At 47.7% G+C, this 19,916-nt stretch overlaps 1 protein-coding gene across 1 annotated transcript; it reads right to left on the bottom strand.

Annotated features, from left to right (window-relative positions):
• Positions 1–3,588: 3,588 nt before the first annotated feature.
• PTGIR (prostaglandin I2 receptor) lies at positions 3,589–18,848 on the bottom strand. The gene is made up of 2 exons (XM_081962702.1): positions 17,595–18,848; positions 3,589–4,300 (listed from the first exon to the last, which is right to left on the bottom strand). Exons 1-2 carry the CDS (start codon positions 18,438–18,440, stop codon positions 4,049–4,051), a joined length of 1,098 nt encoding a protein of 365 aa, XP_081818828.1. The 5' UTR covers positions 18,441–18,848; the 3' UTR covers positions 3,589–4,048.
• Between the last annotated feature and the right edge of the window lie 1,068 nt (positions 18,849–19,916).

Raw genomic sequence — 19,916 nt, 5'->3', positions numbered from 1 at the left:
GCTCAGGGTTGAACTGTGGGGTCCTTGGTGGTCTTTGAGCTCGGTGGCTTTCTTGCAGACGTTTCACGACCCCTCTAAGTAACCTCATCAGTGATAGACGGGAGAGGGAGTGGGGTGTGTGGAGGGAGGAAGAGGACGACTGTGGAATTCTTGGTGCTTTGTGAGGTTGATGGTTTCCTTGCAGATGTTTCATGACCCAATTAGGTAACATCATCAGTGCCAGAAGGAAATTGGGCTTGCTCCCTTTACATACAAGTATTGCCAGTAATAGTTGGATCAGTTTTCTTCTTGGTGGTCCCTTATTTAGGCTCTTGCTTACTGTTTGGTTGATGGCCAGAATTGCTCCAACCTTCATTGGGATGTTGCTTACCGCTGGATGATTAATCTACCATTAACCCCCATCTGAAAGACACCCCTCCCCCCTCTTCCCACCAAGCCCTTGCAGAACTTATTCCTGAATTCCAAGGTGACGCCGGAAGCAAGGGGAAAACGAAAGCCATCCTCCAAAATGGGAATAAGTATAATCGTTATTGTCATTGTACTTAAATACAACAAAATTGGTTGTAATTTAATTTAACCAAAATCTAAATGAACACATTGGAGTTCATTTTAACTTCACCCCCCCAGTAGAGGAAAATTCTCTCATCATTCTCTTGGCCACCTCATCCAACACCTCCGCGAAGCAGAACTTCTGCGTTGCTCCTTTTCAAAGCGGGGATGTTTGCTTTCGTAAGTTCTCTGGAAGAAAGGACCCGAGGGGTGGATGGCTTTGCAACCATCCCTGTCTCTGTTTCCGGGCCAAACGGAGTGGAATGGCTTCCATCAGCACCGGCCCAGCCTTTTTGAGTAATGCTCCGTTCCCCCACCCACGCCTTCCCTTCTTGACTTGAGTTCCAGAGCTGTCGCAAGCTCCTGGATGGATTGCTCAAACTTCTAGCCTTCGCTGCCAGAAGAGGAAGCCCTGTTGACATCCAGGAGTTTCCTCCATCAGGGGACCGGAGAGAGTCATGCCTTTGGGGGCTAAGATGCTCAAATGCCCGCTGAGAAAGGAGGAGACTACAGAGAGAGCTTTGAAAAGTAGAAAAGAAGAGAATAGATGGAGGCCTTCTAGTCCAACCCTATACAGGCAGGAAACCCTATACCGTTTCAGACAAATGGTTATCCAGCGTCTTCTTAAAAGCCTCCAGTATTGGAGAGTTCACAACTTCTGAAGGCAAGTTGTCCTCCCTGTTAGGAAATTTCTCCTCAGTTCTAAGTTGCTTCTCTCCTTGATTAGTTTCCACCCATTGCTTCTTGTTCTACCCTCAGGTGCCTTGGAGAATAGCTTGACTCCCTCTTCTTTGTGGCAACCCCTGAGATATTGGAAGACTGCTATCATGTCTCCCCTAGTCCTTCTTTCTCTTAAGCTAAACATTCCCAGTTCCTGCAACCGTTCTTCGTATGTTTTAACCTCCAGTCCCCTAATCCTCTTTGTTGCTCTTCCCTGCACTGTTTCTAGAGTCTCCACATCTTTTTTACATCGTGGCGACCAGAACTGAATGCAGTATTCCAAGTGTGGCCTTCCCAAGGCATTATAAAGTGGTATTAACACTTCACGTGATCTTGATTCCATCCCTCTGTTGATGCAGCCTAGAACTGTGTTGGCTTTTTTGGCAGCTGCCGCACACGGCTGGCTCCTATTTAAATGGTTGTCCAGTAGGACTCCAAGATCCCTTTCACAGTTACTACTGTTGAGCAAGGTACCACCTATGCTGTACCTGTGCATTTCGTTTTTCTTGCCTAAATGTAGAACTTTACATTTTTCAGTGGTTAAGTGGTGTGACTCAACTTCCATCTATGTGGTGAAAAGGCCCACATTTCCTCCCTCCTACCCCAGAGGCCATTGGCCGACAGGACAGTCTTAAGATGAAGGCCATCCCAGTTTGGGGGAAGATGTTCTCCGTCTGCCCCCAGGACTTCCACTGAGCTCCTCACTCGAAGAGAGGAGGGATCCATTGAGTTAGCAAGAAGCTTCATGAAATCATGGGTTTGGAAAAAGGGGTGGGATAATACTGGTTCGGACAGGTTTGGGCAAACCAGTAGCTCTGACCATCAGCTGGCAGCAAACCAGTTTGCTCTGGTGATGAAGTGCTTAACTCACCTGTATCTTCTCAGCTGAGTTACCCCGTCACCTGTTTTCTCCCTAGCAGTAATGCGGAAGGTATTTTTTTCTCAAAACTGCGCAAGAAGCGCACGATCACCGAACCGGTTGTTAAACTGGTAGGATGCCCCACTCTGGTTAGAAAGGACCTTAGAGGTCTTCTAGTCCAGTCCTCTGCTCTAGCAAGAGAACTTATATCATCCGGGATAAATGGCGAGTCCATCTTTTCTTGAGGAATTCCAGCAGTGGAGCAGCCTTGATCATTGCTTCAGGTTGAGGATTTTGTGAAAATGTGTGTCAAGCCAACTCTCCATCTTGGGGACTTCCTGGAGGACAGAAGGGCTGCTGACTGTCCTCAGAAGGAGATAATGGATTGCTTATCAACTGGGGGGCCCTTGGTGCTCTTTGTGCTTTGGGGGTTTTTCTTGCAGACTTTTCATGACCCAACTGGGTAACATCATCCGTGCAGCCGATACACAGATAAGCAGGGATTAACTCCAGACAAACGATCTAGCAGAGAAACAATATCTTAATCAAAGAACTATAACGAGGGGAAAAGCACACTCCCACTCTCAGAGGTAGGGCAAGCTACTTTATATAAACTCCACACTCAGCAGCACTGATGATGTTACCCAGTTGGGTCATGAAAGGTCTGCAAGAAAAGAAGCTCAAGAAGTGAAAGAAAAACTGGAGATCTCTTGAGGAGTTATGAAGACATGAAAAAGGGATCAGCTGGTCATTGTAATCCCAGAAATAATGGGAGATAAGTCCTCTTTGTCTGGAGTGGCCAAGAACCAGGGTGAATCTGGTGGCATCTTTTCCAGCTAACAAAATTCTGCAGAAACTAATAAAGTTTTGTTAGCTGGAAAAAGTGCTACCAGGCTTCTGATTTCTGATCCGTGGAACGCTTACTGTGAGGCCAAATGCTTTCTTCTGCTTTTTCCTTTCAGTTCTGGATTTTCTAGTGATGAGAAATAATTTTAAATAGGGGTCAGAAGAACCACGAGTGAAAGGACGAGGTGTTAAGCCTCCACGTGGTTGCCCTGACCCTGGTAAAAAAAAACCCACTTCATCCCCAAAGAATCCTAAAGCTTCCAGCAAAACATTTGATTTTTTTTTTTAAGCCAGCCATGTTTTGTTCTCATTCCCCCCCCAAAAAAACCGCAATCCCATTTGAATTGGAAAAAAAGATGCCGGGCCAAAACAATAAAATGAAATAAGAATAAATGGAAGCAACAAAGACCCCGCCAGATTCCTTTGGGAGCCAGAAGAGAAGTCCTGTGGCCTAGTTAAACTGGTGTTGTTCTTGTTTATGGCAGTTTCCCTACCTGACTTTATGTTGTGGCATTTCTCAGGGTTAATGAGCCACCGAGCATCTGGAGATCACAGAGGGTTTAAAAAAAAATCTAAGAAATAAAGTTAGATGGAGAGGCGAAGGTTTATTTTAGTGCTTCCTTTATTTCTTCAAGACCTGTCCGAGTTCTCTGGATCTCTTCCGTGCGACCAGCAGCATCCTGCCTAAAGTGGTACCCCAAAAGGTGAGCATCACTAGTCATACCTTAAGCCGGAGAAGGGCGTTGGAGCCCAAGAGGTACAAAGGAAACCCCAGGTGGTTCACTTGCGTTCCTCCCGGTCCCCTCCCTCCAATTTATTCCCCTTTGGAGGCAGAAGGGACCTTCCCTTCTCCTGGGCTGGATTAGAAGACCTCCAAGGTCCCTTCCGACGCTGTCATCCTTTCCCAATCCGCTTCTCCAAGGAGACGGTCCTTCTGTCCCTTTCGACTCTTGGACTCTCTCGGGGATGGTGGTGGAGGGGGCCCTTCCCACCCAGCTCCCCAGGCCCTCCCCACTGGCCCCCTTCCCCCTGCCAAGGAGCCCCGCATCCCGTCTCGTTTGAGCAGGGGACGTCTCAGCAGACCGACTGGGCTTGGCAGGGGAGGCTGTCCTGGATCCTCAGCGTGGTCTTCCCTTTGGGTGGCCGAAACCAGCAGGGCCAGCTGAGTGGGTAGCAGAAGAGTTGGCGGAGGCTGCGGAAGACGGCATGGCGGAAGATGATGAAGAGCCAAGGGTCCACGATGGGGTTGAGCGCGCTCAGGCGGAAGGCCACCATGTCGGCTGCCTCGCTGTGGTCCGGATCGATGCCACCGATGTAGGCTCGGATCTAGAGGGCAGGAGGAAGGAAAGGGTTAGGAAACAAGCTCCGAGAGCACCAAGGACCCCACAGTCCTCCTCCTCCTCCTCTCCACATACCCCTCTCCCTTCTAGCACTGATGATGTTCCCTAGTTGGGCCATGAAACGTCTGCAAGAAAACAAGCAAGCTCAGAGAACACCAAGGATTCCTCCTCCTCCTCCTCCTCCTCCTCCTCCTCCTCCTCCTCCTCCTCCTTTCCCTTCCAGCACTGATGATGTTCACTAGTTGGGCCATGAAACGTCTGCAAGAAAACAAGCAAGCTCAGAGAACACCAAGGATTCCTCCTCCTCCTCCTCCTCCTCCTCCTCCTCCTCCTCCTCCTCCTCCTCCTCCTCCTCCTCCTCCTCCTTTCCCTTCTAGCACTGATGATGTTCACTAGTTGGGCCATGAAACGTCTGCAAGGAAACCACCCAGCTCAGAGGGCACCCCCTCATTTCAACCCAGCACTACAAATATTGACATCCACAACTCTTAAAAAATTGCCCAGCTTGGAGATCCTGGCGGATGTCTTCCCAGATCACTTGAAATCGTTCCAAGCTTTGAGAAACGACCCCCAACCTCCATTATAGGACCCCCAACCTCACAAGTCAAGGTTTTGGCTTCCGTTGAGGCTCCTCTTGGGAGATACGCAGGGTGAATTCGGTCCTCGGTGCAATGAAACCTCTGGAATTTGGGGCTTCTGAAAATCACCTTCCCCCCCCCCCCGATTTTTCACTCTTTTTTTCCATTTTGTCTTTGAAACAATCCCTGTGCCGTCCCCCCCTCTGTCCCCCCTCCCCCATTTCAGCTTCCTGGGCGGAATTTAAGATTAATGTTTTTTTTTCTAGAAAGTTTTTTTAATTTTTATTTTCCTAGAAGTAACCACAAGTATACCATTATATCTTAACATACACTGTTTTGATTATATTATATCAATTCCTCTTACCCTCAGCCCTCAACTGCTATTATTTGCTCTTCCGCTTTCCATACACCATATTATGCCCTATTCCACCGCCACCCTACCTCCTCTCTCTCTCCTCCTCCCTCCCTCCTTTCTTCCCTCAACCATCCCTCTCTTCTCTCCTTCCCCTTCCTCTCTCCTCCTCCTCCTCTCCTCGTTCCACTCCTTCTCTCTCTCCTCCTCTTTTCCGCCCTTCTCCTTCCCTCTCTCCAATCCCCTCTCTCCCTCCTTCTCTGCCACTTTCTCCCTTCCACTTTCTCCTCTCAGTTTACACGGGGTATTTAAGATTAATGTGGAGACACTGAGGATGGGGTCCATGTTATTTATAATACCCATGATAGCTTTTCAGCCTCGTTTCTATTTTCATCCTAATTGCTCTGTTCTTCCCCCAAATGAATAGCACAATTTTTGGATTTTTCTTCTTCTTCAAGGAAATGAAGAACAATTTTGACCTCTTAATTCGGCTGATTGCAAAAGTCCTGAGAAAAGAGGGTGGGAACGGAGGAAGGGGCCCTTCTTGTCCCAAGAGGAAAATTAGGTCTGGAGGGAAGAGAAAAAAAAGCAGAAGTGCAGGAACACAGGTGGTCCAAAGAAGGGGTTCATCCTGAGCCCAGATGTTTTCTCCAGCTGCGCATCCCCTGGCAAGGAACATCTGGAGTTCTGACCCAGAAAATCACAGGTTGCAAGTTCAAATTGGGTGTCTCAGCCTCTGTGTGTATCCACGGAAGAAAAATATTTGCAGCTCTGGTTGAACTGTGGGGTCCTTGGTGCTCTCTGATCTTGGTGGTTTTCTTGCAGATGTTTCATGACCCAACTAGGGAACATCATCAGTTGTAGAAGGGAATGGGGTTTGTGAAGAGGAAGAAGAGAAGGAGCAGCAGGAAGACTGTGGGGTCCTTGATGCTCTCTGAGCTATGCTTTACTCTTGCAGACGTTTCACGACCCAACTAGGTAACATCATCAGTGCTAGAACGGAATGTGCACAAAATGGAAGAGAAGGGAGACTGTATGACGGAGAAGGGAGGAAAAGGGAAGAGAGAGAAGGAGGAAGACTGTGAGGTCCTTGGTGCTCTCTGACCTTGGTTGCTTTCTTGCACACGTTTCATTACCAAACTAGGTAACGTCATCAGTACTAGAAGGGGGAGAGGAGAAGGAGGAGGACGGTGGGATCCTTGGTGCTCTCTGAGCTTGATGATTTTCTTGCAGAGAATTTGCTTAGTGACTCCATGATTCACTTAACAACGACAGTGATTGACCTAACAACTGTGGCCAAAAGGTTCTAAAATTGAGTGCAACTTACTTAACAATTCCTTTGCTTAGCGATGGAAATTTTGCTGCCCACTGTGGTCGTAAGTCGAGGACTGCCTACATAGGACATTGCAAATGGGAAGGAACGATGCTGTCCCTTTTCTGACCTCTATTCTCTTGACGACGAAGCCCAATAAAAAATTTGATCCGTGCCCAGGATGCAAAAATTAAGCCAAGCTTCGTAACGGAGGTGGAAATTTACAAGTAGGATGGCTGTTTAAGCAGAGCTTGTATTTATAAATGCTGATCTGTATTTTTAGCTTGGGTCGGTCTGTCAGAATAAAAAAACTCTTCTTTTTAAAAAACGAATGGCTGCTCTTAAAAAAAAACCTCAAGGAATATTTATTTTTGGCAGATGTTTTAACTCTACAAGAAACTTCAGCAAGTTTTACCCAATTGGAGGAACCTTTGAGCAGGTAAAAGGAGACCCAGAACCAGCCAAACAAAGAGAAGAATTAAAGGATTTACACAAATTCCCGGCTGAGCGAATGGAAAATTTTGGGATCCTGACATCGCTTCCCAACTGACCTAAATTCATTAGATTTTCATGCTTAATAATAATAATAATAATAATAATAATAATAATAATAATAATAAGGCATGGTATCTAGCTATATACCACTTTATATCTATATACAGGTAATCCTCGACGTACGACCACAACGAACCCCAAAATTTCTGTTGCTAAAGGAGACAGTTTTTAAAGTGAGTCCTGCCCCATTTTACGACCTTGCTTCCCACGGTTGTTAAGTGTATCTCTGCTGTTGTTAAGTTAGTAACACGGATGTTAAGTCAGTCTGGCTTCCTTGTTGACTTGAGAAGGTCGCAAAAGAAGATCACGTGACCATGAGACACTGTCACCGTCATAAATACGAGTCGGTTGCCGAGCGGCTGAATTTTGATCACATGACCCCGGGGCTGCTGCAACAGTCATAAGTGTGAGAAATGGCCTTAAGTCCCTTTTTTTCCAGTCCTGTTGTAACTTTGAATGGACACTAAACGAATGGTTGTACGTGGAGGACTGTTATTTATGTGCATTAAGTGCATCCTCTATTTTATACGTGGCCCAAGACCGTCCCTCTTCCCGCCCAGCGGCCCAGACCGAGCCCAATGGCGGTCAGAGGGGCGCAACCAGATCAGAATTTTGATCACGTGATTACAGGGATGTTGCAATGGTCATAAGTGTGAAAAACGGTCGTAAATCATTTTTTTCAGCGCTGTTGAAAACGGTCACAAAGTGAACTGAGGACCACCTAAATATACAATACACTATATCTTCTTTGTATACGATATGCTACATCTATACTCTCCATCCTTCTTGGAGGATGGGATCTTGGAGTCCTAGTGGACAGCCACTTAAATAGGAGCCAGCCGTGTGCAGCAGCTGCCAAAAAAGCCAACGCAGTCCTAGGCTGCATCAACAGAAGGATAGAATCAAGATCACGTGAAGGGTTAATACCACTTTATAAGGCCTTGGTAAGTTTATAAGGCACTTTTAAAAGCATTTGCAAAGAAAGAAAACACATGGTTGGTGGTGTTGCAAATGCTGCAGCTGTGTTTTTATAAAGTGCCGTTTTGTAAGGGGTTGTTTTCCTTTTATAAAACTTGGGTTTATTTTTTATTTTTTTTAAAAAACTTATCCGAATTCTCCCTTCCATTAAATACCCATCTGATTCGGGATGGAAAAACAGTCCATTTGTCAGCTGTGTTAAGATTCCCCTACTTCAAAATGGAAAACTGGAGTGGGATTGTCACTTTGCAAAAGTGCAACCGCTTTGGAAATAGGTCTCCTCACAAGTAACTTGGATCCTGCAGCTGCCCCCAAAAGCCAACACAGTTCCCGGCTGCATTAACAGAGGGAGAGAATCAAGACCACGTGAAGGGTTAATACCCCTTTATAAGGCCTTGGTAAGGCCACACGTGGAATAATGCGTCCAGTTTTGGTCGCCACAATATGAAAAAGATGTTGAGACTCTGGAAAGAGTGCAGAGAAGAGCAACAAAGAAGATTAGGAAGCTAAAACATTTAAAGAACAGTTGCTGGAATTGGGTGTGTCTAGTTTAACGAAAAGAAGGACCAGTGGGGACATGATAGCATCTTCCTATATTTGAGGGGTTGCCATAAAGAAAAGGGAGTCAAGCTATTCTCCGAAGCTCCTGACGGCAGGACAAGAAGCAACGGATGGAAACTAATCAAGGAGAGAAGCAACCTGGAACTAAGGAAAAACTTCCTAAAAGTGAAAAAACAGTCAGTGGAACTCCTTGCCTCCAGAAGTTGTGAATGCTCCAACACTGGAAGTTTTCAAGAAGAAACTGGGCAGCCATTTGACCAGGATGATAGAAGGTTTCCTGCTTGAGCAGGGGGTTGGACCAGAAGACCTCCAAGGTCCCTTCCAACTCTTGTTATTCTGTTCTGTCTTCGTTTTAGAAAAATCTTTGCTCCACTTGGAGAAGCAGCTAAGGCTTTCCAGAGAAAAGGCCTCTTGGGATGCTGGTTGAAAAATGACTAAACTCTGCTTGCCCTCATTCGAACCAACGGCTGGGCTGGCTGACATAGGATGGGAACTGTAGTGCATCGGATCTTGGCTTGCAAAATTCTTTGCCCCCGTTTTGTGAGGCTTCCCCCCAAGGAATAGAAGGGGATATTCTGGGAAGAGACAGCTGACAAGATGAGCTGAATCAGAAGTTGCAAGAAGACAAGGGTGGAGGGCCCATGATGGAAATGATCAGGAAACGGGCTTTCTTGATAAGTTGCTCAGTGTAGGACGAGTGTTTCTCAACTTTGGCCACTTTAAGATGGGTGGACTTCAACTCCCAGAATTCCCTAGACTGATTGGTAATTAACGTGAAAGGAAGTGGACTTCAGGTCCCAAAAGTCCCCAACCAGCATGGCTAGGGAGTTCTGGGAACTGAAGTCCACTCCTCTTAAAGCACCGAACTGGGGGATTTGGGGAGTTGAAGTTCACCCCTCTTAAAGTCACTGAGGTTGAGAAACTTTTCTCCAAAGAAAGGGGGATGCTAGTTGTTATATAGATCCTGGGACAGGCTGGCTGGGAATTTTGGGAGTTGGAGTCTCAGCACTTCTGGAAGGCGCCAGATTCAAGAGTCTCAAAACCTTTGGCCGCTCACCAACCGGGCTCTGCATGCCAGGCTTGTCTTAAGTCAACGGCTGCATTTTGTCTTGGAGGAGAAGCTTGGCCAGCGGCCAATGCGGGACCCAATTAAACTCGATCCCTCCGCTCTGGACTGAAAACGGCACTCAACGAAACGCAAGCCTCCCCCCTTCCTGGGTATCCAATAATGTCCTGCTTTTACAATAAAAAGGACATTTGGCCAGCAACTCTGCCGTGCCCGGCACAGTTTTCAGATGGAGATGGATCTTGAGATGAGAGGAGATGAAAACTGCCTTCTCCTAGTGCTGGCGTGATTCCCTGGCCCATATTCCACAGCCGGGAGCCTGATTCTGGCAGTAGTTAGAAGTATTTTCCCACCTTCCCTGAGACCACAAGGAGATGCTCTCTGGAGACAGGCGGTCTGGGGTTTTTCCGGTCCTACAGAGTGATAATTACTGCCTTAATGGCTTTTTGGCTTCATGCTTGCTTTTTCCAATATCTGCAGCATTTGGAGTAACTTTTTTCCCAGGGATCACGGCAGTTGAAGCCCCCTCCCTTTCTAAGTGCATGGTCAACCCCACCCCAATAATCCCGAATTCACGACCTCCGTTGGGCCCAAAATTTGCCTTGCTATTTATTTATTCTTCGCATTTCTGAGCAAGGAGGTCGTTCAGTGAGTCATGCCTGATTTTATGAGCCTTTTTTTGGCCAAGGTTGAGTGAATCACTTCAGTTGTTAAGCAGACCATATGGTCGTTAAGTGAATCCAGCTCCCCCCACTGACTTTGCTGTGTCGGAAGGAAGCCAATGGCGAATCACGTGATTTCCCGGACGCTACAACCTTCGTGAATATGTCCTGATTGCCAAGTGCCCCCAATTCTGGGAGGATCCTGCAACAGTCGTAAGTGTGAGGACTGGTTGTAAGTCACTTTTTCCAGGGGTGCCATAACTTTGAACGGACATTAAATGAATGGTTGTAAGTCGAGAACTATCTGTATTTTCTTCCTAATATTTTTTTTACCCCATATTCTAAACAGGCTGGCCTGCTTTTTCTGAGCTGAAAACTTGGCATTAAAAAAAACAAAACCCAGCCTCGATTCTCACCCGAGGCAGCCTTCGATCATACGTTGCTCTTTCCCTCCGTGAGAAACCTCCCCCCCCATTAGATTGCGTGACACAAAGCCGTGCAACGGAAGAAGTGGGTGGCAAGCTTGCTTGGTGCCCTAGAAACAATGCCACTTCCTACCCCTAGATGAGGTTGATAAGGCTGGTCGTGATTGAAGGAGGGCAGAGAACATCGGTGCTTTGCACACACAAGACCTCAGCTGGTACATGTTAGGTTGGCATCTAGTTACGGACTGGAACAAAACTTGAAATTCGGTTTGGTTCGTGCGAGATTCTTCTCCCGTCTCCTGGTTTGGAGAGTTGGATTGGTGGGACTTCCAGCCCATAATATGGAGCAAACTTTTAGAGGGTTTTGCCAAAGAATCCCAGCAAAGGAAACCCTGCCCCCAGCCTCAAAATCAGGCAGGTTTGACCCCTTGGCAAGTTGGTCTTTTGGCCATTTATCTCTTGTTCTTATTAGACCTCTCTCAATTATTGACACAGCCTGATCCAAACAGCCTTTTGTACTAACTTATCACACCCTGTTGGCTTTCCATTGCACCAGTCATGTACAACAGCCTTCTTACCATCCTGTTTTAGCCGGATCCTAAGGGGCAGCAGGTTGGAACTGCCTGGTATTGGATGGCAAGAGGGCAAATGCAGGCATTTGAATACGATAGACTGGAACGCGGGGCCATTTCTAACCAAATGAAATTCAATGTAGAGGAAGTTTTACATTTTAGGCAAGAAAAACCCAACGCACAGGTGCAGACTAGGTGTTACATGGCTCAACAAGTAGTAATTGCGAGAGGGATAGTGGATTCCTAGCAGACGATCACTTAAACAGGAGCCAGCAGTGTGAGGCAGCAGCCAAAAATGCCAATGCAATCCTAGGCCGCATAAACAGAGGGAGAGACTCAAGATGTTGAGACTCTGGAAAGAGTGCAGAGAAGAGCAACAAAGAGCATCTGCCTAAAACATATGAAGAACAGTTCCAGGAACTGGGTATGCCTTCATGAAATGAGGAGGTGATTGGTAGTAGTCTTCCAATATTTGAGGGGCTGCCCCAGAGAAGAAGAGATGGGTCCACCTATTCTCCAAAGCACCTAAAGGCACGACAAGAAGCAACGGATGGAAACCAATCAAGGAGAGAAGCAATTAAGGAGAAATTTCCTGATTGCGAGAACAATTCATCAGTGGAACAGCTTGCCACCAGAAGTTGTGGGTGCTTCAATACTGGAAGTTTCCAAAAAAAAAGATTGGACAACTATTTGTCTGTAATGGTCTCCTGAGGGTTGGACTAGAAGATCTCCAGGGTCCCTCTGCTATTCTGTTATTTGAGGACTAAAACAACCTTGACAACTTTAAGACTTGTGGACTTCAAACTCCCAGAATTCCCCAGCCAATAGAAACCGAAGATACAGGATGAAAGTCAAAACTCAGCTTACTTTCACGCCCATAAAGCTTCCCGAGATATCAGCTGCTTCACCCTGCAGTGTACACAATTTCCTATTTTGAACTGCTCATAATTTACAACTTGGAGGATTCTTCTTTTAAAAAAAAGGTGCGGGAGTTCAACTGCCCAATTATGGCTGCCATCTTGACTTTTCTGCCCTTTCTCACATCTTTCCCAACCAGGAGGCCATTAGCCAACAATTAGAAGACGAGGGTCTATTTTTCCATGCCTCTTCTTCGCTTCGTCAGACTTGTAAATTGCAAATTAAAACCAAGTTTTTGGCTTTATTAACGTGCCTCCTTGCATTTCCAGAGAATTCGAAGGGAAGATAAAAGCGAAAAGACCAGATTGAACTTAAAAGCTGCCACGCCCGCCTTGTTTACACACTGAGGTGAACATGGACAAGCTGCGAATGGCCCCGGATTCGGGTGAATTTTTTAATCACGTAAAGCATTTCCAACTAATTTGGGCGCAGCTTTAATAACGGGACCTTCCAGAGAGCATGAAACTGCCTTAAATATTGGCACCTTTTTGAAGTGGCACCGCTCTTCCTTCCTTCCTTCCTTCCTGTGCATTTGAAAAGAATTAGGTTGACAATGAGTAAAAAGAATGAATTTAAGAGAAACAAAGCTGGGGGACGCTTCAACTGCCAAACCTTTGGCCTTCCTTGTTTATCTCTCTCTAGTTAATTTTAAAAGGCATCCAGCTTCCGAAAATAATCCTGTTTAATCCATTTCAAGAGCCCTCCTGGTCAATTTCTCAAGCTGTTCTGGTCAATTTCTCAAGCTGTTCTGGTCAATTTCTTGAGCTTTCTGGTCAATTTCTCAAGCTGTTCTGGTCAATTTCTTGAGCTTTCTGGTCAATTTCTTGAGCCATTCTAGTCAATTTCTTGAGTTGTTCTAGTCAATTTCTCAAGCTCTTCTAGTCAATTTCTTGAGTTGTTCCGGTCAATTTCACAGCACCCAGAAGAAAATTCCTTTTGTTCTTCAACAGCAGCAGCTTGGCGTATCACAGAAAACCCCAAAACCATCAAAGAAGAAAGGAGGCATTTCAAAATTAGGAGTCCTGCATTCCTTGGTAAATTATGCCAAGGGTAACCTTGAGAATATTTTTTTTTTAAAGTCACAATAGTGGCTGGGACTCTCCAATCAAAATCCTGCTTCTTTCTAATGTGTACATTGCACGCAACCATCCCAATCCGAATAACAGTTGGAAGGGACCTTGGAGGTCTTCTAGTCCAACCCCCTGCTCAAGAAGGAAACCCTAATGGTTATCCAATCTATTCTTTAAAAAAAAAAACCATAAAAGCATCTTCCATTGCAAATTATAGAAAGTGTGTCAGTTGGTTACAAAATTTCTGTGCATCTCTTCCATAGTCATCACTTGCAATTCATATCAAATCACATATTTTTAAATCAAATATATATATATATATATATATATATATATATATATATATATATATATATATATATATATATATATATATATATATATATATATTACTATTATTGTACCTCAACCTTCATTTGACTATAATTGGCTTTACATCCTTTTATATGAAATATTGGCATTCCATTCGATCTTCCTAAAAACATCCAGTAATATTACATCTTTATCACATGCAATCTATTCTTGAGATCCTCCAGTGTTGGAGCATTCACAACTTCTGAAGACAAGTTGTTTCACTGATTGATTGTCAGTCAAATTCTCTGTTTTAGGAAATTTCTCCTCAGTCCTAAGTTGCTTCTCTCCTTGATTAGTTTCCATCTGTTGCTTCTTGTCCTGCCCTCAGGTGCTTTGGAGAATAGCTTGACTCCCTCTTCTTTGTGGCAACCCCTGAGATACTGGAAGACTGCTATCATGTCTCCCCTGGTCCTTCATTAATCTAGAGACATACCCAATTCCTGCAGCCGTTCGTTGTATGTTTTAGCTTCCAGATCCCTAAAAAATATGACCAATAGTTGCAGGAACTGCGTATGTCTAGCCTAAGGAAGAGAAGGACCAGGTGGTGGCACGATAGCATCTTTCAATGTTTAAGGGGCTGTCACAAAGACGAGTTTGGGGCTGTAAAATCAACCTATCGTCCTCATCTTGGCTTTTGGACCCCTTCTGCAAACATTCCTATTAAGCCCCGTGGTTAGGATTCCTGGCACGCAATTGTTCCCCTTCTGTCTCTGTTTGACAACTGTGCCACGTTGCGCAAAAATGCCCGTTTTTGGGTAAGACTTTCGCCTTCCCGCTTGTCGTGCTTCCTGACTGACGTTGAGATGAAACACTTGGGTTCTTTCCACTTCCCCCTTTAATCTGCGGCTTTCTCACACGTGTTTTTCCTGTTCTGTTTTTTCTATCCTGTTGATTTGATGGCGACCCATCCTGCACGTTAATTTTAATGGAACAGAGGGCAGGAAAGTGGCTTTTAACACGAAAGAGTTGCTCACAACGGGATGATCATTTCATAACGCAGCATCTGGGGTTTTCCATCTTGGAACTGGGGAAGAGAGTCTTGACCACGGCAGTGCAGAACGAGGATGGTTCCCTGCATCCATCCCCAGCAAAATGGTATAGTTAGTCCTCAACTTACAGCCCTTCGTTTAGCAACGGTTCCAAGTGACAACACCACTCCTCCTGCTGACCAACTGTCCTGGCATCCCCACGGGGTCAAGTGACAAAAAAATTAGGTGTTTGGCAACCGGCATAAATGGATGACTTACTGGCTGGGGAATTGGAGCCCACCTATCTTAAAATTGGCAATATTGAGGAACGCAGCTCTAAATGAATAAATAACTCCATTGCGAAAGCTATAAACCTGAAAATGGGCAAGTGTGGAATTAAAAAGGGAGGGGGAAGGAAGGAAGGAAGGAAGAGGAGGAGGAGGTGGAGAAGAGGAATAATAATGAGTAGAAGGTACACATCATAAACCGATTGCTAATTGTTCTATTGGGGAGAAGGAAGAAGAGGGTGAAGAAAAGGAAGAAGAGGAAAGAAGGAAGGGATGGATGGAGGCAGAAAGAACAAGGAAAGGAAGGAAGGAAGAAAAAGAAAGAAGGAGAAAGAAAGAAAGAAAGAAAGAAAGAAAGAGAAAGAAAGAAAGAAAGAAAAGGAAAGATGGAGAGATGTCAAAAAGAGAAAAGCTCATATCTTTACTTTTTTTCTGGGTTATTTCTGAACAATTTTTCTCCCTTTCGACAGAAATGTCCCCTCTTTTAATCAAGACAAGCAACCGGACATTATCCAAGACTGGGGAGGGGGAACCCCAATGATTGTTGCAAAAAATCTTGCTGATTACCTCTGCATTTACCTAACCTCGGCTGATGAACCTTGGAGGGAAAAGATAAGGACATCCGCCTTGCTATATCCCTGCTACTGATGGGAGAAATTGCTGACAACTCACCTACATACTTCAGACAAGGGGCACCAGGACCCCAGATGTTGGGGGGGGGGGCGGGAGGACAAATATCCGGGAATATATATTTACATCTCTAGAAAGTGTCGCTTAGGATAGTGAGATGGGTAGCATATACCATATTTTTCGGATTATAAACCGCACTGGTGTATAAGACGCACCAAGATTTCAAAGAAGGAAATAAGAAAAAAAAAAGGGTTTTGTCCTCCTTGGCCCCCAGGATCACTCTGCAGGCTTCAGCAGGGCTGGGGAAGGCAAAAATGACCCCATTTTTGCAAAACATAGGTGGAAAATTGTCCGTTTTTTTTGCAAAAACTGCAGAAGCCTGCAGAATGCTTCTGGGGGCTGGGAAAGGCAAAAATGCCTGTTTTTATGAAAAATGGGCCGTTTTTTGCTCATTTTTTGCAAAAATGGGATGGGGGGGCAGGGCTTCAGGAGGCCAAAATGGTATACAAGATGCACCAACATTTCCACGCCCTTTTGGGGGGGGAGGTGCGTCTTATACTCTGAAAAATGTGGCACATTTAATACGTAAATATACACTTCTATCCCAGGGCAGTAACTATATTGAAATCTACGGCAAAGTGCAATATTAATGCAATATCGGGTTTTCAATTTTAATTAGATAGCATGTGACGGATGTGTGTCTGTGTTTTTATTTTTATAGTTACATATTGAAGATGGCGTTTAATTTTGTTGTACGAGGTGCAGTGACAATAAACTAAACTGAATATACTATGCATCGATACAGGTAATCCTTGACTTACGAACACAATGGAGCCTGTTGTTAAGTGAGAGACTTGTTAAGTGAGTTTTCTCCCTCTTTTTTTTTAATTCACTCATCAATTCATTTTTAATTTACTTTGCCCCGTTTTTAATTTCACTGAGCGCTAAATGTTGCATAATCCCACACCTTCCCCCATCCTAGGGTTAAAATTCGTGCTTCAAAACGCTTCGCTTTTGGATTTCTGTTTTAACAAACTGGCTCCACATTAATCCTTTCCCTGCAAAAGATCCTTGAGTGACGCTTTTGAACAGGTGAAAATATTTCCCATTTCCCTGAAAGAGGGGACACACAGGCTTCTTATTATTCGTTTCTCGAAAGGGCTTATTCTCCGCCCGAGAGAGGGCTGGCAGAAGCGATTGAAGAAGGAAGAATGCAGATTGTCCTGTTCTCCCCTCCCCACCCTGATTCTGGGGGATTATATACTTCAAAAAAAAAAGAGGGGGGAGAGAGATAGCATCAAAGGAAAACAAGGCAAGGAGCAAGGACAGCTTTCCATGGTTGGACTCTGCTGATAATAATGGCTCTTGCAGAGGCTATTAAAAAAAAAGGTCTTGGGAAGGAGAAGGATCTGCTCCCTGCTGGTAAAACCATTTTTCTGGAATTTCTCCTCCACAATGCCAGCTCTGGAGTGCATTCAACAAGATATGATGAGCGGGCATTGGGCTGATGGGCTTATGGAAGATTTCAAAGGGAGGATGGTGTCACCAGGCCTTAGACCAGGAAAGTGTTTCTCAACATTGGCTACAGGAGGATGGGTGGGCTTCAACTCCCAGAACTCCCAGCCATCACGCTATTGAGCTGGAAGATGGGTGGGCTTCAACTCCCAGAATTCCCCATGGACAAGTCCCTGTCGTTTCCTTGGCAAGGTTTGTCTTAAGCGTATTACCATTACCTCCTTCCTAGGGCTGAGAGAAAGTGCCTGGCTCATAGTCACCCTGCTTGGCTTTGAATCTTAAGCACTAGAACTAGAACTCCCAGTCTCCCGGTTTCTAGTCTGATACTTTCACCAGGGCACCAAACTGTCTCTTTTCCCAGGAATCTCCCATCTCTTCCAACACCGGCTGTGGCACAGAGGCAGCCCCCCCCCCCGCCCTCTACGTGAGCCCTTCCACCGGGCTGCTGACTGTGCCCGTAGGGGGCGCCGTACCTACCGTGAGGGGCAACGTGCAGATGACAAAGATGACCGTCATAAGAGCGAGCAAGATGAGGTAGTCCACCTCTTCCTCCCCTCGGCTGAACCAGCTCTTCTTCCGGCGCTGGCTAGTGCCCAGGGACCCCCTCCGGCGATGCCTCTGCTTTTGGTACATCTGGCAGAGGCTGACGATGACCAGCCCGTTGCAGAGGAAGATGGCCGCGATCAGGAGGGCCATGACGGTGGCGTAGGACAGGGAGAAGGCCACGTCCTTGTAGGCCACGGTCATATCTTTGTCCATCTGGACGAAGCACCAGGTGCCCGGGCAGTACTGCTTAAACTTGCCCACCTTCAGGAAGGGCAGGGCGCAGAAGAGGCCGCTGAAGACGTAGGTGAGGGGCAGGCAGAGCTTGACCCACCGCCGGACGGGGTGCTGCGAGTAGACGTAGGGGTAGCTGATGGCCAGGCACCGCTCCACCGACATGGCGCAGAGGAGGAACATGGCAGCCAGGCTGAAGTACATCATGGAGAAGGCGAAGAGGTTGCACAGCCAGTCCCGGCCCCCCGCCATGCCCACCAGGGTGGAGTTGCAGGAGTAGGCCATGAAGACCAGTGGGGATACCACGCAGGTGCCCGCCAGGTCAGTGACCACCAAGCCGGTCACCAGGATGCAGAAAGACGAGGTCTTGGCTCTCTGCTCTTTCTGGTGGACCCCCAGGATGGCCAGGGCTGCCAGGTTGCCCACCACCCCTGCCGCAAACATGAAGGAGCTGAGGGTGGGGTTGCTGTCCGTCTGCAGGGCGGTCAGGTTGCTGCATTGGCGGGGCAGGCTGCCAGGGAAGCCGGGGGTCCGAGTCGGGCACATTGGCACAATGGGGGAGGGGAGACCACCCTGCCAGGAACCTGGAGGGGGAGGGAGCCCCCGGGCAGCTTCTGTTGTCCAGAGGAGAGCTTGGAAACTCTCAAGAAAGTGGCAGCCGGAGAATTGGAAAAGAAATAGCAGCAAGAAAACGCCCAGACGGACTCCTAGAGGGAGAGCTCCTCACTGAGGTCTAGCAGCTTGACAGCATCCCCTGGGAAGGAGAAGGGCGGAATACCTGCGCCTACTTGGAAGGCAGAATGCAGACGTCGGCTCTGGAACCCGGCGGTTGGGGTCCGGGTGGGTGGGGGGCACCGTCCCAAAGGGTGGCTGGGCCGGGGCTCGCCTCCCCCGACTCTTCTGGGCTGGCCGGGAGGGTCGGAGGGACCCTCGAGCATCCGAGCCGTCCGGCGCTGCCTGCAGAAGCAGCGGGGCTGAGCTGCGACAACGGGCGGGCGGGGACTGGGGGGAGTCTGGCCGCCCCCACCCCGGGGGGGGGGAAGCCAATAGGCGAGCGGGCTTCTGTCTGCCCTCCACCCCCCACCCCGCCCCGCCCCGCCCCGGCTCTCTCGGGCTCAGGATCCCGCTGACCCTCGGGGACCCGCCTGGGGGCTCTTGCGCAACGCCCACCCACCCAGGTCGGGGGCTGCTCTCCCACCTCCTCAGATCCAGAAGCCGCGGAAGGGCTGGCTTGGATAGGCACTCTTCCCAGCGTCTGGAGGGTCGCGACGGCTGGGCAGCGGAGGGGTGGGCTGCTAGCTGGCCGGAGAGGACCCCCTTCCCCTTCCCCACGTCCAAAATCCGGCTAGGGGCGATCCCGAGGGATCTCTAAGAAGAGGGATCAGGGATCCCCAAACAAGGTGGGAGCCGTTGGAGGGCAACCCCCACGTCAGGGCACCGTTCCCACGATTTCTGACACCCGGACGATCCCCTACCCCAATTAGAGCCTGCTCCTTGTTTCCCCCCGCGTGGAAAGCTGGAGCCAGCCTCTACGGAGCTGCCCCCCTCCCTCCAAGGATGAGGACGCCCCCAGTTGGGAAAAACCCAAATCGCCCTTGCCCCCACCCCAGAGAAGCGGACTGGGTGGGGTCGCCGCGCAGGGCTGGCCGGGGATCCGCGAAAAAACGGCTCGGCCGGGCGATGGAGGAAGGCTGGAAGGCCGTCAGGTGAGGCTGTGGGCGGGGGTCTCTCCCGCTGCTGGACCGAGGGGAGAAAGCCCCCAACCCAGCAGAGAGATGAAACTGTAGATCAGAGGCGTCCAAACTTGGGGACTTTAAGACTTGTGGACTTCCACTCCCAGAGCTGGCTGGGGAATTTTGGGAGTCTTAAAGTCCCCAAGTTTGGAGACCCTGCTGTAGATGGTTGAGGGGGGGGGGGTGGTTTGGGAACATGGAAGGAAGAAAAGGAAGGAGCCGCACCGGTTGAACCTCTACCTGTCCCCAGGAGTCCGAAGCGCAGCGCCTGGATGGCCCGAGGGATCTT

This window comes from Natrix helvetica, assembly GCF_964273705.1.
Source record: "Natrix helvetica genome assembly, chromosome: 9".
NCBI lineage: Eukaryota > Metazoa > Chordata > Lepidosauria > Squamata > Natricidae > Natrix > Natrix helvetica.
This window is presented reverse-complemented; position numbering and strand designations above follow the sequence as displayed.